The sequence below is a fragment of the Macrosteles quadrilineatus genome, unplaced genomic scaffold (genome assembly GCF_028750875.1).
Source record: "Macrosteles quadrilineatus isolate MER2022 unplaced genomic scaffold, UCM_ALF_1.0 Scaffold_9__3_contigs__length_116548681, whole genome shotgun sequence".
NCBI classification, from domain to species: domain Eukaryota; kingdom Metazoa; phylum Arthropoda; class Insecta; order Hemiptera; family Cicadellidae; genus Macrosteles; species Macrosteles quadrilineatus.
In genome coordinates this window covers 73,038,245-73,063,452 of record NW_026542602.1, presented here as the reverse complement: position 1 = coordinate 73,063,452, position 25,208 = coordinate 73,038,245, and the positions used below count along the sequence as shown (strand labels likewise).

At 34.7% G+C, this 25,208-nt stretch overlaps 2 protein-coding genes across 4 annotated transcripts in view; one reads left to right on the top strand and one right to left on the bottom strand.

The window, feature by feature from the left end:
* The window catches only part of LOC129003981 (serine/threonine-protein kinase SMG1), an 89,634-nt gene that overhangs the window by 39,799 nt on the left and 24,627 nt on the right, over positions 1–25,208 (top strand). Inside the window, exons 29-43 of the mRNA XM_054432344.1 lie at positions 543–725; positions 1,223–1,384; positions 2,164–2,293; positions 3,428–3,588; positions 4,593–4,820; positions 5,306–5,390; positions 6,311–6,614; positions 7,210–7,442; positions 7,871–8,030; positions 9,172–9,325; positions 9,604–9,723; positions 20,997–21,132; positions 22,021–22,153; positions 23,250–23,346; positions 23,643–23,819. Of these exons, the coding sequence (XP_054288319.1) occupies positions 543–725; positions 1,223–1,384; positions 2,164–2,293; positions 3,428–3,588; positions 4,593–4,820; positions 5,306–5,390; positions 6,311–6,614; positions 7,210–7,442; positions 7,871–8,030; positions 9,172–9,325; positions 9,604–9,723; positions 20,997–21,132; positions 22,021–22,153; positions 23,250–23,346; positions 23,643–23,819 (2,463 nt within the window). The remainder of the gene's footprint in view (positions 1–542; positions 726–1,222; positions 1,385–2,163; positions 2,294–3,427; positions 3,589–4,592; positions 4,821–5,305; positions 5,391–6,310; positions 6,615–7,209; positions 7,443–7,870; positions 8,031–9,171; positions 9,326–9,603; positions 9,724–20,996; positions 21,133–22,020; positions 22,154–23,249; positions 23,347–23,642; positions 23,820–25,208) is intronic.
* On the bottom strand, positions 10,959–24,718 carry LOC129003982 (D(1) dopamine receptor-like). Of its 3 annotated transcripts, none has more exons than XM_054432345.1 (6): positions 24,614–24,718; positions 13,943–14,269; positions 13,320–13,436; positions 12,490–12,766; positions 11,989–12,099; positions 10,959–11,244 (listed from the first exon to the last, which is right to left on the bottom strand). In XM_054432345.1, exons 2-6 carry the CDS (start codon positions 14,224–14,226, stop codon positions 11,020–11,022), a joined length of 1,014 nt encoding a protein of 337 aa, XP_054288320.1. In that variant the 5' UTR covers positions 14,227–14,269; positions 24,614–24,718; the 3' UTR covers positions 10,959–11,019. The 3 variants fall into 3 exon arrangements, with proteins under 3 accessions (XP_054288320.1, XP_054288321.1, XP_054288322.1); XM_054432346.1 differs by lacking the exon at positions 24,614–24,718 and adding an exon at positions 18,602–18,642; XM_054432347.1 differs by lacking the exon at positions 24,614–24,718 and adding an exon at positions 18,555–18,610.

The following is a 25,208-nucleotide window of genomic DNA, read 5'->3' as shown; positions in this document are numbered from 1 at the left end:
AAATGTTAAGTTTAAGAAAAAAAGTGCAATAGAATCTATAAATTAATTGCATTGTGTGTATCACAGGAGGAAGGAATTGTTGATTAGTGTATTTAAGATGTATAACTCATCAAACGGCCAATCTGCTCTAAATAGCTAAACATTTGGAGGTCAAGGATTTGTTTTGACACTATGGTGACATCAACCCTACTCGTGCCATTTCAAAGTTCAGCTGATAAGCACAATGCAGTTTAGTAAGAGTAAAGGAAACAGGCAAAGAGAAAATATTAGGAATAAAACTATTAACATCAATAGAACAGACTTGTTGTTGTTGGTAGCCTTTAAAAATTGAAAGTTTGAATTGAAACCTAGAATGCTTGACTAGTTAATTAAGGCCTAATTGGATTTGGTTGTTTTGTGTTTTTATATGTGAGTTAAGTTTCATTAGTAAATATTTACAAGATACTTTACATCTCCTGTAATTTAGGATGTCAAATTTATCATCGTCTACATCTAACTATTTTACCTGATGAAAAACTAGTTTATTACGTCTGATTGTGCAGATGGAGAATCTCAACGTGAGTGACATGGTAGAGTGGCAGCTGCAGAGTTTTGGTAGTTTCTCATCTGACCAGCTGACCAGTCTGGTGGAGATGTGGCGCAAGTCTCACGCCCGCACTTACAACTTCTACCAGCTCTCCGCTCATTCGTACTTCAAGTACCTGCAGCTCTGCCGGGACCCTCAGGTTAGTCACCTTGCCCGATCTGGGACTTCTTCAGACTCTGAGACAAAATATTAGTGTTATGTTTTGTGATCTTTGTGTGTCTCTTAGCCCCTGGAGGCAAGCTAGCTGAACCTCCCACTTTAATAAAATTCCTTATAGTCACTGTTGTATTGCTAAAGTTTCCTTAGATTGGATTGTTTTTTTCCAGTTGAATGTTTCCAACACGAATTATTTTTAATCAGGTCGAGTATTAATTCAGAAAATGATTTATTGATTTGAATTTGCCTTGTTTTGCAATTGCATTAATTATTTGTGTTTTTATTAATTTGAAATTAAATGAAAATCTGTTTATTTTCCATATTAATGAAATCAGCACACTATGACGGTTTCTCAACTCAATACTAGGCATATGTAAATCTTTTACTCTAAAAATGGCTACAACTTTACCATGGGAATTGGATTGGTTGACTCATTGTCAAAGGTGTAAGTTTCTTAATTACATTGCTGTATGTTTGCAGGAGGACAGCCATGCCATCACTGCCACGCTGAGGCTGCTGAGGCTCATAGTGAAGCATGCCCAGGAGTTACAGGGTGTACTGGAGGTGGGACTGGCCAACACACCAGCCTCACCGTGGGTCTGCATCATACCACAACTCTTCTCTCGTCTCAGCCACCCACAGGTATACCAGCCCCCGGTACATCATTAATAACCAATGATAGAAAGGATCGTTAAGAATGGGTCTGTGATGATTAAAGCATCTAAGCTTAGTTAACAAGTGTATGTATATTATTTGTATACATAGGGTGGAGAAAGTCAAGGAATTATATGTGAATTTTGAAATTTTAATGGGAAAACCTGGTTTTAGTGCAATTTCTTGTTATATGGAATTAAGAAAACTTTATAAGGTTTAACACCTAGCGACGTCCTGTATTTTTCTTGCGTATACGCTCATGAAACACCGTTTTAACCCGACTATTTAAACATCGAGGACATCTTCTGCGGTCCTGGATAAATCAAGAACATTTGCGGTTAAAATCATGAACATCTTCCATGGTTACAGCGAAATCAATGATATCTGCTATGGTAACATGATTTGATCCATGATCAGGATAAAACTGTTAACATAATTGCGATAACATTTTCAATCACACATCTTCCCAATTGCTCTCTTTGATAATGGGATTTTACACTCAGCTCGACTTCTGGTAGTCGTTTTCGGCCTAAACTGATCCCTGAGGCCACCTGTTAGGCCCACCAGACCTGTAAATATCGGGGACCCGTAGACCTAGGGTAAAAAGGCACACTTGGCAACCAGTAATTACGACCGGGAAAATACAAGAAGTTTTTGCAGGAGTTTTGTGGCTGCTAGGACATAATTGTACTATTTTTGACAGGAGTTAGTAATAGTGTGTAGTGTACTATTCTCCCATGTTTTAATGTTTTGTTACCTGATTACAGCCGTATGTTCGTCGCCGCGTGTCTGAACTGTTATGTCGGCTTGCTGAAGACAAACCTCACCTCATCATCTTCCCCTCAGTTGTGGGCAGTGACTCTGGTGCTGCAACTATAAGAGATATGCCGCATACCAGTAAGTTGTACTTGGTTGGAAGACAATTAGTATAGATAATATTTCTCTTCTATATTTCATCTCGGAAATATTGATAGCAGATAAATTTGTTCCTTATATGCAACTGGTTTTATCACTCGATAGACCTTTTAAGTTATTCGTGTACCAATCGAGAGAAGAATGCAACAACTGGGTTACCGCTGCTACAACTACTCTTTTAGCTAAAGAAAATATTAAACTTAACAATAGTTAAACTTCAGCTAAGGTTCATTGTGGAAACATTAAAGTTTCCACTTAAGTAAACAATAAACTGTGAAAGTTGTGTGATATGTTAATTAATAACCAATAATGTCGACAGTACCAATGGGTGATTCGAGAATAATATCTTGATTACAATGCTCGAGTTTCTCCCTTTCATTCCGACCAGTGACGTAGCCAAGATTTCAAAATAGAGGGGTCAACTTACCGGAAAAAGGGGGTCCGGGAAAATGTTTTGAAATATAGGCCCTAAAACGGTCTTTTTTAGCTCTCTTGGCATTGAAAATAATCAACCCCAACGTCAATACAGTATGATTATATAATTTTACATTTAATTTAACTAAAAAAATTATATTTAAGACCCGAAGGGAGGGGTCCGGACCCCCAGGACCCCCCCCCTGGCTACGTCACTGTTCCGATACTGGATCAAGTAATCTCAAATCTGTTTTTTTTTGTTTTAAACACTTATATTGAAATCACATGGTTTACCTAAAATCATACAAGCCTAAAGGTTGAAAAAAATTAAATGACTGATTAAACATAACTTTAAAAACCTTATGGACGGTGACACACTTAAGTTTTTCTAGGCGCGGTCTCGAAGGGTAATTAACTCAGTGTGTTCTGTAGATTTTTCAAAATATCAACCAATTAATGCAAACCTGTCACCAAGTTCCCACAACCCGTATTTTTATGTTGCCAGCCACGCCTATCCCACCATTTTGTAGAAATCCTTTGTTTGACTCTTTTAATTATTTACTGCTAGTGGCTTTTACAGATCAACCTTTCCCTGTACGCATTTGTTGATCAGTGCACATTGCTGTGTCAAGTACTCACTTGTAAACTTTTCTAAAACATTGTAAAACGTAAAAGATAAACAGATCTTGTGATTTGTCGCAGAGTTGTTCAGCACTGGCAAGAGAGTGGCCGTGGAGGATCTGGACATTGTGGAGGATGAGGACGAGGAGATAGAGGAGGACGAAGATGAAAGTCACAATGGAGAAGAGACTCAGGCCATGGAGAATTGTTTTCAAGCAATGGTTGACATCCTGGCTAAACAGGTCTGTCAAACATTAATTAATAGAGACCCACCGTTGATTGTTATTTTGAAAACAATATTAATTAAGTAAGGATGGATATGATTGTACTTTAGCTTTGCTCAGGGATTTCTCTTCCTGAGCAACATGGGTAGCTTTGGTTTTTAAAATCTTGAATTTAAATCCATACAAATGGCAATAATGTAACAGTATCAATTTTCATCATTGCTATGTTCTAGATGCAAAGCTAACAAAAACCATTTAACAAAAATAAAAATGTTATATACAGTAGGTACTTAGTTTAATTTTACTGTTGAACATCAGTCTTAATCTAAAAAAAATTGCTAGTTAATCAAAACAGGTATTTAAATGCCAACTTAATATAGTTTTTAAAAATAAAGTTAGGTTTTATTTAGCAATCATAAATGTTCTTGTCATGACTATCCATGATTGTTACTATCCCCTGCATCCTTGCAGGCATAGTAGACATTAACATTGTTGTAGATACAAAATCGCTATAATCACTCGCCATTAGCATCATTGTCACTGGTGTTTAAAGCAAAATCACTGACAATTAGAAAAAATCCCATCCTGATAAAATCCTGAATAATTGTAATACCGTCTAAAGATAAAGATTAGGACCTATAGGCCCTACCGTTCTAAAAATTCCCCAAAATGTCAGGACCTGTCTATCCAAAATTAGAAGAGAGCAATAATATATTTTAGATATTTCTTGGCGAATTTATCTAGAGGGAGCGAGCTGGTCAAGTGGTTGGAGTGTGAGACTTCGGTCCCTGAGGTCCCGGGTTCAAATCCCGCCAAATCACCAATGGATTTTATCTAAGTGATAATGCCACAACCCCTATGTCTAGCCTGAAGTAATGTAAAAAACGATCCCGGGCTGGTGCCTAGCGTCCAAGGAAAAAAAAAACTATTGGCGAATTTATCCAGTTCAGAATGTCAATACTAGGTTAGCACAAACATAAGAACGCTCTCTATTAGTTGCAATAACAGCTGACTGTTTGCAGAACTGCGAGGCGATCACACAGGTGCAAGTGTTTGTGAGAGAGTTGCGCCGGATCACTCTTTTGTGGGACGAGCTGTGGCTGGGCACTCTGGCGCAGCACCACAGCGACATGTCCCGGCGTATCACTTGTCTGGAGCAGGAGGTGGCCAGAGTGGACGACAACCCGGACCTGACGCCGGCTGACAAGGACCGGCTGGTGGCGGAGAAACATCGGATTGTGTTGAAACCGGTGAGCTGATTAGTATGACCAAATATTTGCTATTTTATTATCATCTCATTTATTTTCCCTACGTCTGGTAAACACTCAAAGATTATATCTCTATGGAGGATTAAGACAGGCACATTGATTAGGACTTTCCTTTAGTTTTTAGAGGATATCCTTTAGTTTTTAGAGGATAAAGAACATGGTTTAGGAATGTGTTAAGAAAGGGGGAACGAACACACAGATAGTTACCCAAGAAAAGATCTTCATGCTATTAACATCCCACAAAAAGTTCTCAGCATAATTAATTTGATGTTTTGCCCCTATAAGGGGGCTTCTTCTAATGGAAATAGTACAATGTGACAATGACCATCACAATATTTCCTTCCCAAGAAACCCCTTGTCAGGGCTAATAGTTTAATTTAGTTATAATCATTTGGAAAGCAGTACACTGTAAGTTTGTTTGAATACTTTGTGATCAAAATACATTTACATTGCAATTGATGTTTCAGTTACTTTTTGTCCTGGAGCAGTTGCATGCCATTACATCTGTGCCTGCGGAAACACCTCACGAGATATGGTTTCAAGAGAAATTTGGTAAGTTTGAGTTTGACCAATCCAAAATATAAACATATTTACAAAGTATAAACCAAAGGGATTTTCACTTTATTTTTGTGTTACCAATGTTTGAATTTTATGGAAACTAGCTGTTACCCACGGGCTCCACCCCGTTTTACTACATTAGTATTAATAAAACTATTGATTGGTTAAGTTAAGATGAAATAAACAAAACAGAATACAGTAATGGTAATACAAACAAATAATAACAGCTGAGGTATTTTTAACATTAGGTAAATGGAAAGTTCCCTTTGGAAAGCAATTACGACCTTATAGGGCAATTTATGAAATAATGGATAATTTTGCGCAAGGTTTCACGTCATGACGAACATTTTAAGTATGTTAAAATATGTTAAAATATATGGTATAAGGTTTATGGGGGTGTGACTTGTAGTTTTCTCAAAAGTTCATGGGTACTTTTGGCTTTATAAATAGATGGTTTATGGGGTGTGACTTGTAGTTTTCTCAAAAGTTCATGGGTACTTTTGGCTTTATATATAGATTAATGATTTAATAAAGTACATATACAACATTAATAAATGAATGGTGAATTTACTTTATAGACAGTGTCAACAAGATTAATCAGTAATTTACTTGGCATTTTATTCAGTTTTGATTTAAGTCAATTTATATCTATGTTTATATTTCAACTTGTGGATTCTAAATGGTTTTAGTTGTCTTGTAAGCAAAACCTCTTGAATTCGGGAAGAATTTCTAAACCAGGACAACACGTCAGTGAGTTGTATACACTTTTTTAAAACATAAGCTTGTGGACTCCTAATTGTTTATGGTAAACTAGCTGTCATTAGTTTGAGACCTCTGTAAGGTTCTTTTCAAAGTTAGAAAAATTGTGACATTGTTTGTATTCCAACAGTTTGATACTTGTTTTACTGTTGAAGGTGGCAACATAACGGAAGTGCTAGAGAAGCTTCAAAGCCCAGCTGATCCGAGGAAGCCAGGAGATGTGTGGTCGGCTCTGAAGGAGCTGCATATGAAACTGCAACAACGGGTGACCAAACGGTCGTCGTACTCTCTACGTATGCGGGAGATCAGTCCCACTCTGGCGGAGATGAAGGACACGCAGATCTGTATGCCAGGAATGCGCAGCAAGCTGACCATAGCTGCTATACAGGACCACATAGCTGTGCTGCCTACCAAGACCAAGCCCAAGAAACTGGTGTTCCAAGGCTCTGACGGAAAGTCGTAAGTGTTTTCAGCTACTTTGGTCTGCCTTTAAGGTTTACTAAGTATGTTTAAACCACTTTTAATAGAGCTGTGCAGTTTGAATGTTTTGCAAAACCTAATAAGGATGCTGTGAATTATATTTTCGAGTTTGAGTGAGGACCCTGTATAACAATCTCCGGGGGTTTTAGCTGAAATATTGAAGAAATTATATTTATTTAGGTTAGTTTGAACATTACATTGACAAAAATGCATTCTTGATACTGCATTCACTCACTCTTTGAAGAGATAATGTTAGCGTGTGTGATACAAAACTATCTTTCTTTGAAGAGATCACGGATATTAAATGATTTATTTCAAATAAAATGTGTTAGTTAATAAAGTTATTATTAGAGGGCTCATTATTTTTCAGGAAATCTAATGTTTTTAAAATGTATTTTCTGAAAGGAAAATATTAAGTTTTTTATTGCCAGTGGAAAAGGAGGAGCTTCGCTTAAAGAGAGATACTAATTAATTATGGAAGAGGCTTATCAGCACACCCGTGTGACTAGATAATCAATTAATGATGATAAATAAAGCTCTTAATAAAACTGTTAATATTGATTCTCTGTTGCAGGTATACCTACCTGTTCAAAGGACTAGAGGACTTGCACCTGGACGAGCGTATCATGCAGTTCCTCAGTATTGCCAACACGATGCTGCGAGGTACTGAGCCAGGGCTGCAGGCTCGCCACTACGCCGTGATACCTCTGGGTCTGCGCAGTGGACTGATCAGCTGGGTACAAGGTGTCACTCCTCTCTTCTCACTGTACAAACGTTGGCAGCAGCGACAAGCTAGCATCACTCAGAGTAAGTAGATATGTGGCAAACATTTAATTTTATGTTATTTTAGTATACTTATTTTGAATGTTGTCATTACATAATTGTTTCGATCCCTGAACCCAACCTAGGCTAGTGTTTCCATCAACCAAATACATTGTAGTGATGTGTCAAAACCAAATTTTAAATCTCAAAACCAGCAAAACTTTGAAAAAGTTATAGTTTTAGAATTCTATCAACTAGTTTTAAGATGAAAAACTAAGTATTGATTTTATTATGTAATGATCCCATATTCATGTAATTATTTCAGTACCAGTAGGTAGTTAAATTATTTCAGTGTTTGTTGTTTGTAAACAATATTTTTTACTTTTGTTTCTTGTGTTGTAGTGGTACTTTTCCATTCAAGCAAGCCTGCTATCCTTGTGCTCTATGTAGTGTCATATCATGTTTGTTTGCAGGCACTGTTATGAGGCCCTCAGAACTATTCTATGCCAAGCTGACTCCGCTGCTGAAGGACAGTGACACTAAGCCTGAGAATCGCAACAGCTGGCCACTGGCTGTCCTCAAACAAGTGCTTACAGAACTGATGCAGGAAACTCCCACTTACCTCCTGTCCAGGTAAACAGTCTAGAGTAGTGTTTAAAATACTATTGCTTGTTTTATAGGATTTTTGAGCGAATAGCAGGGAGAGTCCAAACTGGGACCCAAAACTCAAAACTTGACACTATATAAAAAAAATTTGAATATTTCACTGTCACTGATAGCATGAATTCTCTTTTCCTTAGTTGAAACATTCTAATTTTGTGTGTATATAGTGTAAAGTTTTGCGTTTTGTGTGCCAGTTTGGACTCTTTCCCATTCAAGTAAGCCTGTTATCCTCTGAGAAATCGATAAAAACCTAGACCCTTGTGCTCTAGTTTGGTATCGAGTAAATCAGTGTTTAATTTTTTACTTGATTTAGAGGTAGATTTTTTAAAGGAAAAAAAGCAGCTTGGCTTTAGAATTATTGTTAGGAGAAAGGAAAGATACACAACTAACACCTGAATAAAGAGTCCTAGGGGGTTAATACAACACATTAAAGTTACACATTAATCTTTTTATTTAAACTTAAACCGTTTAATGTGTAACTTTTTTGTGTTCTATTAACCTCCTGTGACTATTTATTCAAGTGAGTTAGTTGTGTATCCTTCCTTTTTCCTTGACAAAATTACTTGATTTAGAACAATATTTTGACAAAGTAGAACTGTTTATTGTTATTGTTTTACAAAATACACCACCTTATTTGTTTATTTAATGTAGTCTTAGCTGTTTTTAAATGTAATGGGCTAAATTTGTGTCTCCCGGCAGTGAGACAGTGAAAAATGTTGAGATAGGCCTACCTATAAATAGCTGTTTTGACTTACTATTTCAGTGCTATTTTATCAATACTCTCTAAAATTGTCCTTAATAAGGTTTACTTGTGGACGACACTCAGTTTTTTGGTACTGCTGAATTCCCTATTGTGCCAGATTTGTTTACTTGTACAATTTCTAAATTTACTCTAAGGGATTAAGATTAAAGTCTATGAAATGGATAAGTCTTGAAAAGACACTCCCAGTGTCTAATTTAATTTTAAATATGCTATCAAGTCTCTCTCTGTGTGCTACTATTACTTACTGTTACTATTTTAAGTCAACATCTGTTTAAACATGTACCCTTTGTTGGTTATTTGTTGATTTCTAGTTTTTAATTCAATACTAATAAAGGTGTTTGTGCGTAGAGAGCTATGGTGTGACAGTGTCAATGCCGGGGGCTGGTGGCAAAGCACCAAGTTGTATTCTACATCGTTGGCCGTCATGTCCATCATCGGCTACATCATCGGACTGGGTGACAGACATCTGGACAACGTCCTCGTGGATCTCACCACTGGCCAGGTACTTAGTTAAGGCATTCTTTCCCCTCCAGCTCTTTCCATCATCTCTTATTTCATTTCCATTGTCCTCCAGGTATTCTTGGCCTTCCTCTTCTTCATTGACCCTGAGTTCCAGTCCTGCGCCTATCTATGCTATCCTGCTATCCCCGTAGGGTATGCCATATCTGTTGCCACCTCAATCTTTTTATTTGCAATATAGATTATTTGGTTATGATGTCTGTTAGTAAGTGGTGATAATAAACTTTCTGAATCAAGAATTGATGATTTTTCTGGTTCCAGGTTGTTCACATTGACTACAACGTGTGTTTTGAAAAAGGCAAGAGCCTACGAGTGCCAGAGAAGGTTCCGTTCCGCCTCACTCCCAACTTACGAGCAGCTCTGGGAGTTACTGGAGTTGAGGTCAGTAACAAGACTTCTCCTTCATATTGCTTGCGTGATATCTTAACTAACTATTTTTGTGTGTATAGTGAATCATCTCCTGCTATTACCGAGTACTTCGTAGCATTAATTTGTTTGACTAGTCGTTACAGAATCCATACTGTATTATTACAGTTAATCTAAAGAAGCTATCCTAACTTAAAAAAGTTAGAAGCTAAACTAACAATGATATCCTTTTGACATCGTTTTTTTTTTTTTTTAACTTGGTGGAGGTAATCAATCATTGAGTCAGCCGTATCAATTCTATTTTTCCAACACTAAATATTAATTTAGAGACACTGACAATCACAGTCCCAACCACTCACTTATTGTTTAATCAATTAAATTGGTCTTAACAGCTGAAAAGTTAACGTTCAAAGTATTACAACTCTACTTCTTTTCTCCCAATTCTTGAACCTCATTGGTCCAAACTTGTAAAGTTACAAAACAATACTGTTAAGTAATTAAACAATAATGTAAAGTGAATCTTTTCAATTCTAAGAACTGCGTTGAAAAGGATAGTTAAAAAAACAGTCGGTTACATTTGTTTATGAAGTTGATTTTTTCCTGTCCCACCTTCACACTCTGCGACGAAGTGTTTCACTCATTACTTCAAGCTAGGCATGGAGGTTGTGGTATTATCACTTGGATAAAATCCATTGACGATTAGTGGAATTTGAACCCAAGACTTTGGGGTCCAAAGTCCTGAGCTCTACCAATAGTCCAGTTTGCTCCCCCAAAATGAAGTTGATTTGGATAGAAGAAATTCAAAAGAGGCCTTTCTGGGTATTTTTTGTATTGAAGCTGCAACTGTTGTACTTTAGACAGGGCTTAATATGTATGCATAATGAGGTTATTTTGAAATCATAATTATTTATAGTTGATCTTGTCTCCCAAGCAAGTCAAAGATCACAACACAATACATCTCATTTTGGATCTTTGATTTTGAATTATTTGACGAATGGCCGTTGTTGTACTTTGATTGTGATCATTTGTGGCAGTTATTGATTCTTCGACATTAACTTTCCCTTTTTTTACTATAATAGTGTAAAGATTAAATTAACTTAAGTTTTTAAATTAAAGAGTAAGAAAATTCTGTAATATTGATTTCTTGACAACAATGAAAGAAACTCCTGAAATAGTTTGCAAAGAAGATAAATTATTTGGACTCTAAAGGCACAAGTTCAATTATATCACTGCAATAAAAAAAAACCCAGTACACTTTTACAACATAATTTATTTAAATTATAATACAAATCAATGACATAAAAAGTAAGTTCAAAGCTGCTGCAGCTCTTGGAATAGTCCGCTGTTGCGGTTTGTTTGAATTTCAATAAAAAGACTGTTCCGATTTTGTTTCTCACTTGAGCGCTCGTACTGCAGTGAGTGACTGGCTGTGCGGCAGCGTAGCATGTGGCCGAACGTACGCTTGAACTCAGCGTTCTTCCAAGCATAGATGAGCGGGTTGACGGCCGAACTTGATATGGCAACTGAGAGCACCACCTGAAATTTTTTTACTCACAGTTAAAATTCTGATCAACTGTAATATTTAGTTTGCCTTAACAAGACATGATTATTCGGTTTCTCATGAGGAAATTCAAACTCAAACTCTTAATTAATTTGTCACAAAACATATCTATCTTCTTTCCAGCTCAGCTGGTTAAATTGTGCAAAGACAAAAACATAGAAAATAAAGAAATCACTTGTCAAAGTAGTTAAGCTTTTTGACACCATTAACAATGATTTACTAAAAAATTATTAGTGAGTGATAATTGAACCAAAAGACAGTAAGTTACCCTATTCATTTGTAATTTAAATGTAAGTGACAAGACTGTTTACACCAATACAAATTTTAATTGCTCTGTTACAACAAACTAGTAGGCTATACTAAGCAAACTAAGTTTTCTAATTAATGTATTATCACATATGTTTTTTTATCAAAATAAGCGACTCATTCTTTTGATTTTTAACAACAATTTGTATCCAGAGATGATGTGTATCTTTTACGAATAAAGATCACAGGATAATCCCCTTGGATATCCATGTACAAAATCTAGTCTTTTTGTGATTGTTAAACAAATTAAATAGATTTGCTGAAATGAGCAGAAAGAAAATTCGGTCCCAATCAAATTTAAATCAGTCAAGAATAGAGAAATACATAAAAATCTTCATAATAGGTCTAAAAGTTAGTGAGAATAAATGATTTATTTTACATGTGAATTTAAGAATCAATAATGTCAATGATACCTTGTACATTGTTGGGGAAATGAGGTCAGGGTGTCCTGCTGCTTGTATACAGGCCACAGCGAGAAACGGAAACCAGCAGAACGTGAAACATCCCATGATCAATAGGACTACCTGCAATGTAATCATATGGTGGATTAGACAGTGTTGTGAAAGTTGAGCTTTTGTCAATTTACAGTTTTTACCTATTTGTAACACTTGCATTGTAGAGCGTAAAAATACATTTGAATCAAAATATTCTGCTATTAATCACTAAGTTGTAGTATATAATAAAGAGTTAACAAAAATATGAAAAAAGGTACCTTAGTCTGTAAAAAACCGATAAGGAATTAATTATTTAAATACCTTATATATAACTACACCGGTCAGTGAAGTAAGAAAACTAAGGCTTATAATGATAGTGACATCTATTTCCCCTACCAATATTTTACAACCGACATAATTTAAACATGAGGACATTCAAACATCAAAGAAAGAAGGAACACTAACAATTTCTAAAATCACCTGAAAACACGACTGGCGCAGCTTGCATATGTTGACGTGTTGCCGGCGCATCTTGTTGGCCTGGTTGACAGCCTCGCGCCAGATACGCCAGTAGATTGTGAACATGATGGCCCAGATGATGGCGAAGGCTGGTGTGATGACTGCAGTGGTGTAGTACCTGGGCAGCACTCGGCCTAACTCACACGGCTGTTCTGGCCGCCAGCTGTTCCAATAGAGCGGAACTGTGGAGAAGATGACAGCATGGAGCCAGCCACCACACAACACTACGTGGGCCAACCTGTTACAGAGAAATGTGATGGTGGATGACATATTATGATCACACCTAAACATGAGTGAAAAATGGAGGGAGATGCCTTTTGTAGCTTTGTCACCAACAATGATCAGCGTTTCTTTAGACAGGACAGTCTATGAAAGCCCAATGATCCAAGAACAGTTGGGTCTAGCTGGGATCCATCAAAGAGTTGTTGATTTTTCTCAGGATCCAGGTGGCGACCTTCTTGGCTTTATTCAAGACTGTAGCTCTTACGTGATTGCCTTGACCTAGTAGACTTAAAAGTACTGGTGGAATGCAAAGAAGCACCACCAAAATGATAGATTGTTTGGTCAGTTTACCCAATAAATAGTTACTGTTTTAGACATACTTAATATCAATAGACGTCCACTGGAAGAGGCTTGTCTATATACTTGGAAAATTAGTGGAACTAAATTGATGGCTGCAATGGTAATAGTGGTGATATAACCTTATGAAATCCAGTACTAACGGGATATGATAGGAAATAAGAAACGTTTTGAGGTTGAACAAATAGTATACAATATAGTCTAAGGCTTACCTTGCGTTCATTATTCTCTCATACTTGAATGGATGTACAATAGCAAAGTAGCGGTCTGCTGCAATGGCTGTCATGTTTAAGATGGAAGCACAGCATCCGAACAGTATAAACACAAATCTGAAACGGTAAAGAAACATAAAACTCTCATTCAAACACATGAGATACAACTACAAAGTGAAGAAAAGTGATTTGTCAGGAGCCTGAAATCCTCCAATTGGTTTGATATTTTTTATTGGTGCTGTCTAAAGAGAGGTACAGTTTGTAATGTAGAAGATATAATTAATGTTTCCCATAAAAGTACTCGTAGAATCCTTGTTACTTTTTCTCCCTGATATTTATTGTAATTGTTATTTATATATCAATATTTTTTAAATGAGAGAGGCAATAGTGTGTTTATTATGCCATGTTATGTTTTGTATTGGACTAAAACCCACTCATATTTTCTCTAGGATTCCAGTTAGGCCTACAAACCATAAAAAATCACAGAATATTCTCAGGACCAAATCAGCAAGCATCTGTTTAGTAGGCAAGCACAGCAACTACTTAGCTAGCTAACCACTTTGAATTTCCTTATTAAAAAAGAGAAGCTTTTACCTACAACCAAGATACTTGTGGATACTAACTTGAGCACACAAGTGACTCGGTTGGCTGCCATGCTAGGCGTGAGGTTCATGGCCATGTGGTAGGGGATGGTGAGGCCGACCACAGTGTCAGACAGCGCCAGACTCATGACAAAGTGGTTGGAAACGAGCGGAGAAAACTGCATACTGGATCGCAGCACATAGAGTGTCACTAGGTTGCCGCTCACGATGAACACAAACAAGCATCCGTCGAGAGCCAACCACAGCACGACGTTGGCTGCGAGACCTGCCACGTCACTGTCTGCGCCGCTCGTAGTGTTACACATGGCTGGTGATCATTGTGCGCCGGCGCACCGCTCACCCTGCCGTCTGAGAACAGTTGTGAGAATCGATCAGTTGTTGCTGTTTAAATAAAAGTGTGTTCAATTCATAGGCCTAGTAAAAAACTACCATTATAATTTTAATTTACTAAAAGGATTTACTAAAGGAGCATTATAATTAAGATATGAAACTGTTGGTTAAGCTGTAGAGCGCAGGGCTTCAATTCTAAAGGTCCTAGGTTCAAATCCCACCATTCGCCAATGGATTTAGCTGTCTAATATTACTGCAACTATAAGCTTGGCCTGAACTAATGTGTAAAAAATGGGTTTTTTGTTGAAAGATATAAGTAGTCTTTAGTACATATAAGAAAAAATACATCATTGTATATAATGCAGATATTTATGGTACTGCTAGTAAAGAGAATAATTGAGGACATAAATACCCTACTAAACTGGCATTCGATACTCCATTAGATTAAACAATCTAGCATTAGTGTTTGTTTATTTTAAGCCTTCTGAGCGCGTGTGGTAGAGCTAAGGGTAGGTATACAGGAAAATCACCGTTGAACAAGGAAAAATTTAAAATAGTTTTATTTCATACGTTTTCAGGTTTATCACTTTCTGATAATCTCACAATTATTGATATTTTTAGACAGCGCTCAGTAGTCCAGTACTGCCGAAGTTTTTTTTTTTATTTTGTTAATCAGGTTGTGTTAGAGTTACAATGTTCATCTGCTTAAATTATATTTCAACTATCTAAAATTTAAGAGGTTTCAATGGTTAACCAAAAGTAGTAGTTCACCGACGTAATTTTAATTTGCTCAACTGTTTTCTATCAATTGATTTGTTACTCCAGCCATTTTACCACAACCTTGACCAGATCTTTGAACTATTTACAGCCTCTCTGTAAATAGCCTAATGCAAGGCAGGTCTGAGTGGTTGAGATGATTAGTTCTATCATTAATTGAACCTGGATCAATAAGTGAATGATGGCGCATCGTAGCTTTGCACACGTCCATATATCATCTAGTCCCTTGGTAAAATCTTATCTAATGAAATTGCCTTAATTGTTCTGCTTTACAAAAGGGCACTGCCGCTCCTTACAATTCATAAGACTTTTGGTTGACTTTTTGTAAATGTATAAAGGCAAAATTTTAAATAGATAACACTTCTTTAAACTTCAAATGCTAAAAAAAAATAGTATGGAAACCTGATAGGAGAATTAAAATGAAAAAAATATATTTTGTTTATCTAACACATTTTTGCTGTTTAAACATGTCCCACATCGGAACAGAGTTCACAAAATTTGTGCTTGATGAAAAATGGAACATTTCTATCTGGCAGTTTCAACCTGTTGTCAATTTTTGTATTAGTTAAAAAAATATAGAATTTGTATGCAGGAATGTATGGCACCATGAAAGTCTGTAAAATCGGTTTAGTGTTGGAACAGTCAAAAAAGTTTTGAAAAGAAAATGCCCAAAAGTTAGGGATAAGATGCTAAGATTATCAATTTGAGGAATTCATGAACATAAAGAGTCTGTGTGTTTAATAATAATGGGTAAAAAAACCTATTTCTATTTTATGTAAAAATTGGATTTTCTATTTTGTTATCCAACCATGTTTCTTGTTATTTGGCAAATAAGAGTAAGTAAAAGTAAGACACAGACACAAGTGAAGCTATCATTTAAATAATTTTGATAATTTTAATCAAAAAATAAATATTTATTTATAAAAATTGCATTGTAACAAATATGCAAAATTTATAGCAAAAGGCCAGAGTGTTTAATGGACTGGGAAATCAAATAGGAAGGGAAACCCTGTATTTAAAAAAACACATTTTACAACAATATGTGATGGAATTGTCAAATATTGAAATTAACTGGTTTAACCTTGTGATAGGTTACACAAGTTCAGGGTTTGAGACAGGAGGAAACGGCTGGCTATGTGGAAGCCATAAACAAAAAGTGTGTAGTGCCCATTATCATAGGAATAGTGATTTAGCGTCGTCTGTATGCGGTACAGCACCACGGCCCATTGTTGTGGCTCTACACACACAAACATTGTCTGTCAATGTCCAAGATCAAATAGGTAACAATGAGAATGGTGTGTTGAATTAGTACTCATTGCTATTTGGTTTTGGACAATTTGTAAAATAAACCCCAATAACCAAAATCGTAAGTTTTTTTATATTTATCAGACCAGCTTTGAAGGCTTTGACATTTTTAAAATTTACTTTGAATGTACTGATAAAGAACATTTGTTATATCAAAGTCAGGAAGTGGTTTGGTAGGAAATATTTGCCAATTAGCAATTTAGTGAAGTAAATCAGAAATATCACAACCACTTAGATTGCAAAATAGTTCATTTGACATAATTATTTTTGTAAAAAGCATCAAATCTTTGGATAAATTTCCAAAATGTTACAAACCATGATAGATGATTTTTTACCTTATTTTCAATACATTTTTCAATCATATCTATGAAACATAAACAATGATCAAAAGATCTAAGTTTGTAAAAATGCCATGCCAAGGAAAAATACCTTAATGTATCTAGTATTTTTAACAAATATAAAAATAGTCTGAATCTGAGTCTCGCAAACCAATAATTCAATTCGCACTGAGGAAAAGAGGAAAGCTGGTTGGGAATGTTTGTTTTGATACAACGGAGCAACACGGAAGGTTGGCTGGTACGATGCACTCGCTGGTAGAGTAACATTGATCGAGACCAGAATAGATGTACATCTGCTACAATGACAGGGTCTTGGCTCAATCACTCCCGTCTTATTACTAATCAATACTCATTCTTTACCTCTCCCAATACCTTTATAGCTGGCCCCAATCTAGTTACTAGTTTACAAAATTTCTATTTTGTGAATTTTTGTAAATAATATAATATAAATATATATATTTTTTAAATAACTTAAATGAGTTTATATTCAGGTTGATTTTAAAAAAGGGAAATTCTTTTTCACCTCTTAAGATTTCAGTTATATTCATGCTGTTGTAATATTTTTGAACAGATAAAACACTGGTTATTTATATAAAAACCATTAAAACTTCCTTCCCGTTGTCAGATCAGGTTGGTTTTCAACGTGTGAAAATGATTTATTTGTTTGATTCTAATTTTATTTAAAATAGAAGAGTTTTCACAAAAGTTATCAATCCCTTGTGCTTATGTTTATTTCAGCACAAACATTTAATTTCTGGTGATCCCGAAATGTACAGTGGAACCTAGGTCTTATCACAAAGTCCACATTAAGGAATTTTCTAAAGTTTGTTTAGGAGGTCCTGAACATTTCAAAAACTATCTAACTAAACCAATGAATGCACTCAACATAGCTGTGGTTTCAACATTATAAACATACTGGGTTACTGTTCTAAACAAAATCGATAATTGAACAAATAGTTAATTCAATGGAAAATATATAGGTTGCTCTAGTAAAATTGCATAACAGTAGTGACTCGAGGTGTAAAAAAAATCTAGTTAAATAGAGATTAATCTAAACTAATGTTTAACACACACTAACCTAAGTGTAATTCCTAACATCATGTAATTATTATTTTTTACAATAATCTGTCTTCCATGTATAAAACTATGTAGCGATGACTTGTGACTCAGTTTACTGTGAGCGTCATGTTCATAATGTTACCTAGGCTGTAAAACTGAGCAGACTTTGTAAACATAAACATCAATTACTTATCTTGAAGACACACATCTTCTAGATTGAAGGATAGGATATAAATATATTATGTCGTGTTATTTACAGCACTAAACTAAACTATCCTTGTTCAAGACAGATGAACTAATAAATGTACAATCCAAAAGTAAAAGAAGAGACAACTAAATTGATGTGTCTGCACTCAATGGTAAATTTGTTGGATTCAAATGATTACTATTTACCAACAAAAGGAAAATAGGACCCTATAATTGTTGAGATGTTTTCAATTGGTTTGATTTGTATTATGATTCTGTTTAAGAGAGCAACTGGTCAAACATATGCGTTTTTAAAAGACATTTGATTATATACTTACAACAATAAATATTTCTCGATATTTTGTAGCTTAAAATGTGCTTTGAGGGATTGTCGTGTACATTTTCCAATGATGCCTGCAGTAATAAAATATATTATTCCACTATTTAAAATCCACTAATATCCAACACGACTATGGTTTAGTATCTTTGTTGTAAAATTATTATTTAAAAATCTTTTCCGGTACTAAATATTTGCATAAATCTATCATGCAACATTTAAGTATGTAACATTATATTTGTATGTAAAATAATATTAAACACCTTTGTTAGTAAATATTGTTTTAAATTAAAATACATACAAGTTTCAGTTGGCTACAAAGTGTATTGTTAGTGGCACGAGACTTACAATGTCAAGTCCACATCCATCCCGGCTCGGCGACTCAACTGCCTTGTGAGCCGTCCCCTCCCCTCCCCCTCCCACCGCTACATGAACCATGCTGGTGGTCTGTTATGAGTTACTGCTACAGACGATTGGTCCGTCATAAACCTACCTCCTGCACTCACAATTAATTAAACTCTACTTGTACTCACTGGCAATGAATTAATCGTGGTTATTGTTTTAACTATAGCTTTGCTTATAAGTTAACAATACATTATTTAAAACATGCAGTACACAACTACTGGGTACACGTTAGTAATTGGTGTACTACTAATAGAAATAAGATTAAAGAATTGAAACATATTCTTCAAAAAACATTTAACTCTCAAATTTTAAGTTTAGAATGGCCTTAACAAATGTAACATGTTTAACACATGAATTGGATGTAAATTCATTCATGTAATTCCTTTATTAATCAAGGTATTCAATTATGTTGGTTAAAATTATGTTTTTTAATCCATACTAAACCTAAAAATGCTTAACTTTTCATAAAAAATTATATTTTTGAATAACTCTATATTAATAACTTATATTGTTAAAGGAAAACTTGTAATTGATTTATCGCTTAGGTCTCGAAGTGTGTACAGGACCAATCACTAAGATTTGCTTAAGTTTGAAGATCATCAGCAGTACTGTACATTACTTTACAGCATAGTGACAAAGCAAGCGTATGCATATTTAAAAGAAGGTAGTGGAATTAATTTTATTCTTTCCAACTGAGACATCTAAAGGGGGCAGGTGGTTTAGTGGTTGAAGCAAGTGTCTTTTGCCCCGGAGGAAATAGGTTTAAATCCTACTAATTGCAAGGTCTCAGCTATGTGATAGTGATGTGATCCAATATTTAAGAATCTTTGTAGTTGTAGATCCGCCGATCTAGAACTAGAATGCTAAAAAATTTAGTCCTTTGGGGGAGAAATTTCTGTTTAATACATGAATCCATTTTGGAGAAAAATGTTGTATGGCAATGTATAGTACTTGACTAAAGGTTTTTAAAACTCTCTACTTATTCTGAAAATATATAAAATCTAAGAAATATTTCAATAGTTCTTGAAAAGTTTCACCTAGAACTTCATTATGCTGAAACCGATGATACCAAATGGATAGGAAGTGATAATTTATAACATGCAGGATATGATAGAAGCTGATTAATGTGTTGTTGGTGATGATAAGGGACAGGTGTTGATAACAGAACATCACCTGCACATTGTCATTATTATGTTGGTACACTTGAGGTTCATTCAATAAAAATATACCAAGTAACAAACTGTAACAAACATATTAAAATCAAAGTGTTGAAGATAATCAAAAAGTACTTGTTCTCTATCATTCCCTGTAACTCTGCACTAAGTATACAGACTAACTATTTCTACAACATGATACTAAGTTTGCTATGTTTAACATTAGGTAAATATTTTGAAACAAAAAGTATTTAAAAACTATAACAGAAAGAAAAATATGTTAACTAACCCTTTAACAAAAATCTGTTTTTATCTGCTGCTTACAATACTGTCAACTCCAATGTCAACAGTCGGAAATTCCAGTTTCTTCAAGATGTAAACTTAACCGTAACATTTAAGAAATTAGCAGTTTTCATCATAATCAAAATCATGTAGAAAAATATTATGCACCAAATTGTTTAGGTATGATTGTCTGATTAAAAGAAATAAGAGAAGCATTGTGTATATAGACCTTGGGTCGTTTAAAGTGCAGAGTTTAAAAATGTTCTTTGAGACTCCTGAAAGAGATTTGTTGAAAATCACGATTGTTTAACATGCAGTGAATATTATTTAATACGTACACATCGTTTGAACAAAGATTTTGAAATGTTTTTCCATTGCATTTATCTTCTTATGTCAATAACAATTGGTTAATTTTTAACTCATGTATAGGATATTAGTCACAAGTATGTATTAGCTATCTTACCTATAGCAATATTTTTACAGTAATGTAAAAAATTCCTTCATACATTATACTCACACACTGACTCAACCAACATGACACTGATCCCAAACACATTGTAAACGTAGAATGAATCAGTCTGTTAATAAATGGTAATGTATTACAACGTTTATTTAATGCAAGCCTTCAACCAAACAAACGAGTGTGCTTGGTTTCCTAATCATAGGGTAAAAATAGTCTGTAACTTGTGCAAGTATAACATTAAAACATTAAACAAAAAAACTAGGAATAATGTAGAATCTTATGAAAATTGTTTCATTGTATTTAACATTTTTTTACGTAAAATTGACAAGATGTTTGATGTGTTTATATAAATGTTTAGTGATCATTCTAGGAGATATTTTATTTGAAAATATCCAAGGTACTATAGACACACTATAACAGGTTAATTCTTTTGTTTCAGGGTATTTTCCGTTTGACGTGTGAACATGTTTTGAAAGTTATGAAGAAAGGACGGGAAACAGTTCTGACTCTGCTTGAAGCATTTGTTTACGACCCTTTGATTGACTGGACACCCGGAAGTGAAACTGGATATACAGGTATTTGTTTGGCATTTAAAAGTTGTTTTACTGAATTGTATAAAGCAATAATACGGTATCTATATCATTAGGCCGGTTGACTACTGGTCACGGAAATCACCTAAGTCATAAAAAAGTCTCTGATTTTACAAGGAAAAGTCACTGAAAAGTAACGGATTTTCATTTTTAAGTCCTCAAAGTCATTTTGGCAACCAGCTCAAATCTTAGAGCTCAGTTCTTTCAATTTGTTATTGGTTGTTTCGTCGTGTTCTAATTTCAAAATTGTTCTAATTGCTATTTTTTTAAGTTTAAGTATCCTATCCTAATTTGCAATTGTAGTTGAACCATAAAGGCACAAACCATAGGATAAATGTGAATGAACATTAGCATATAATAGACCTATAGCATGTTTTGTTTTAAATAATTAAAATAAATATAAAACAAAAAACATAGTTATTCAGCTATTTATTGGGTCATATTATAAGCAAGCAACAATGGTAATTACAAAGTAAAAAATCCATAGGCCTATTATTATTTTAATAATTATCATAAATTGATTCTTAAGTTATGGTGTTTGTGAACAACTAAAATCAAAGTGTCTTTCAGTGAAGGATAGTTGAAAAGTGACACTTTATTTATAACAAAAAAAATAGGTTGTTGTTACAACTTTAAAAAACCATTGCAACACATTTAGTAGGTAATTTTTAATTCTTTAAGTTGGCTGAGTGGTGATAGAACCTGACAATCAGAAGTCAACTGGTTCAATCCTGAGAAAAGTCATTAGTTTTTTGATGGTTCAAAACCAGCTTTCCTTCATTCTCGGTTTTAAATGATTCTGACTAAAGAAACATTTGAATTCAATTTAGTCCCACACTTGTCTACCATCTGATAAGTGAATTGTGTTTGCAGGGGCTGTGTATGGCGGAGGACGAGCGGTAGCGCTGGAGACCAAGCAGAGCCGCAAACAGCTGGAGCGAGAAGTCACTGTGGACATGTTGGCTGTGAGATTGACGGAGATCAGGCATGAGTGGCTGGACAACAGGTCAGTTAAACTGTACAGCTTGTCTTAGCCAGTTAAACTGCACATCAGTGTTGGTACCAAGAACACAAATTCTTATAATTACATTCTCAAAAAATGAGTCTTGAATTTTTGATTGAAGTACAGTAGGAACATCTTTTGATAAATGCAATAAAACGTCTACTGTAAAATTCAATTGCACCTTTATCAACTTTATTAAATGAATTAATTCTGAAACTCGGTTGATTTCAACACTTTTGGCACAATTGAAGCAATGTCTTGGTTATCCCTTGCGACTAAGAGTTGTCAAGATTCCTGTACTGATCAAATCCCTAAATTATTTCAATTCACTCCAACAAACGCCAATAAATATTTTACGAAAAATTTACTAATTTTGGAGACTATGTCATTCCTAACCAGATTGTTCCATAGTTACCTTGTCTACACAGGTTGGTTGATATTTTGTTAATAAATGCAAAAACTAACTAATGTTGTGAAAAATATTGCTGGGTGTTAAGAAACAAATTTTACGGTTTTAATGGTTTGTACTAAAAGCTACATTGTACCTTCAGTTACAGATCTTGTATATCAAATTATGTTAGTTTTAGTTGTGGCATACTCCCATAAAGTTACATGGCTTTAGATCAGATGAATGATGAGGGCATGCAAAACATGACTTGTCTTTAGATAGTCGGGTACAGTAAGTTTCAATCAGTGCATACTTGTCTACCACTGATCATTAGAGAACACCGTCATCAGACGATACTGATTGAGCTGCTCTTGTATGTAATAAATAAAAGTGTGATTGAAGTAATTGTAAGATAAATATATGTATGTGTCATACCCTGTGATATTAATTTTAAAACACCTTTCACTTTAATTACGATCACAAACATCATAAGTCACAGTCTACAGTCTTAACAATTTCACTTCCTTAGATAAGATTATAATACATTTTGATTTAAATGAGAATTTATTAGTTAAAACTATTGATTACCTACTGCAAGTTCTGAAAAAATCTAAAATATATCGACTTTTAATGCTAAACTGTCTTAAAATACTACTTTTTTCTGTGATAGAACATAGTTCATTCAACGCTGATGGTGAATTATAATTTCAGAGATAAACTGGTGGTAGAACTGCCTGACTTGGGTGGAACCTTGGAGAAATGGATGAATTCTTCAGACAGACTGAAGAGAACAGAGGAAGCATTGCAGGTAACTTGTCCCCAGCCAAGCTTAGATATGTATTAGCACTCAACATTTTGTCCTATTCAAATTACACTGATTTTGTGAAATTGTGTGGAAATAAACCCATTCATTTTTAATAAATAACATGGATATTAAGTTTACTCCCAAAGAGCACAAAATGATTTCTATACTGTATTTAATTTTAAAAATCAAGTCACTGATCTCGACCAATTAATATGAACTAAAAATACGAGAAGAGAATGCTGAGTTTATGTAACCTTTTTGTAACCCAATGCTTTAAAATTTTTTTTGCTTTCTTTCAGGAGAGACATCAACAGATAGCACTGGTGAAGGAGGCAGAGGCGCATCCCCAGCATGCATTGTACACACTGGCTGTGAGATACGCATCTAACTGTGCGGCCACAGAGGCCAGCAACAAGGCGCGGGCAGCACTGCAGGCCAGACTAGACGAGAGTGCTCGTAGCATCCAGCAGTATAAGGTAATAGAGCATCTATTGGTTTTGGGCAGCACTTATTAAAAACGTCATAATTTGGTTCAGCAATAATTGCAAATAATTCGAACAGTTTCCTGTGTGTTCTTTAATAATATGTGTTGGGATAAAGCTGGTGACATTTGAAAAAAAAAATACTCAGAAAAAATTTAGACTGACAAAAAAACCTGTTGAATCTTGGGTGTGTTGCGTCTCAGACTTCAGTACAAGAGGGATGGGTTTGAATCTTGGCATTCCACAAATATGTTAAGCGGTTTGGACCGCTTTACCTTAAAATCATTTGAATAACTTTATACAAAATGCTACTAGTGTGGGAAATAACAAAAAATAAAGTTAAGACGACAAAACCAAAACAAACACCAAAATACTAATGCTTATCTGCAAAGGTAGTGTCAACAAACAACATCGTGCTCAGGAGGTATACTTGCTATAACATACTATGATTTTGATAAATATTAATGTCAAAAAAAGAAAATGTGGTAACCAAGAGAGTAAGTATCCTTGTTCTTGAAATGAAAAGGTTTAAGTGTTTCCAAGATAAAAGTTCAAACTAATTCTCTTAATTGGCCTTTCTGTTAGTAATTATTTAATTATCTTGGCTACTACAACGAATGGTTTTCACATATTGTTTGTAGCCTATATTAATGCGAATTTTGATTGAAAATAAAGTTTGTCGAGAGTGCTAAGAGTTTAACTTACTGAACTACTTCTACACGATTTAAAAAACTATAACTGTAACCAAAAATAGACTAAGTAGCTTACAGCTGTGTGTTTTTACTCACCTTATGCACACATTAAGAAAAACACATTAGTGATGAAATGGCAAAAAAGTGCTAAAATTAAAACTGTTCAAGTATAACTGATACTGGTGGAGGAGTACACATCTGTTTGGGTGAGGCAAGATTGTGACCTTGACCTTACTATCATTGTGTGATTGTCTCCATTACATTAAACTCCGATAGTGTTACAGTTCGACCTTCAGTAGCTCACCTGTATCTCTCTATACTAACACTGACTCTAACACAATATCTGGCAACACTGTCTTCTTAACAGATTTTGTTTACAAATAGATTAAAATCATAATTATTAACAAATCAATTGGGTAAGGCATTTATTGTAATTTTTCTAATAAAAAATGAAACAATCATGTGTTATTGCTGAGAAATTCAGGAGGAAATCGACTAGGTGTATAAATTTTTGTTTATCTTTTTAGTTTAGTAACATGCTTATTTCTTTTCTTTGACTAATTTGTTTATTTCACTATGCTTTAGAAATGTTCCTACTAAATCTAGTCAACCAAAAATGTCATTCACTATGTACCTGTACTGTATGCAATATTTCAATTTGTTAGTATCTGTAGCCTAACTCAACAATTTG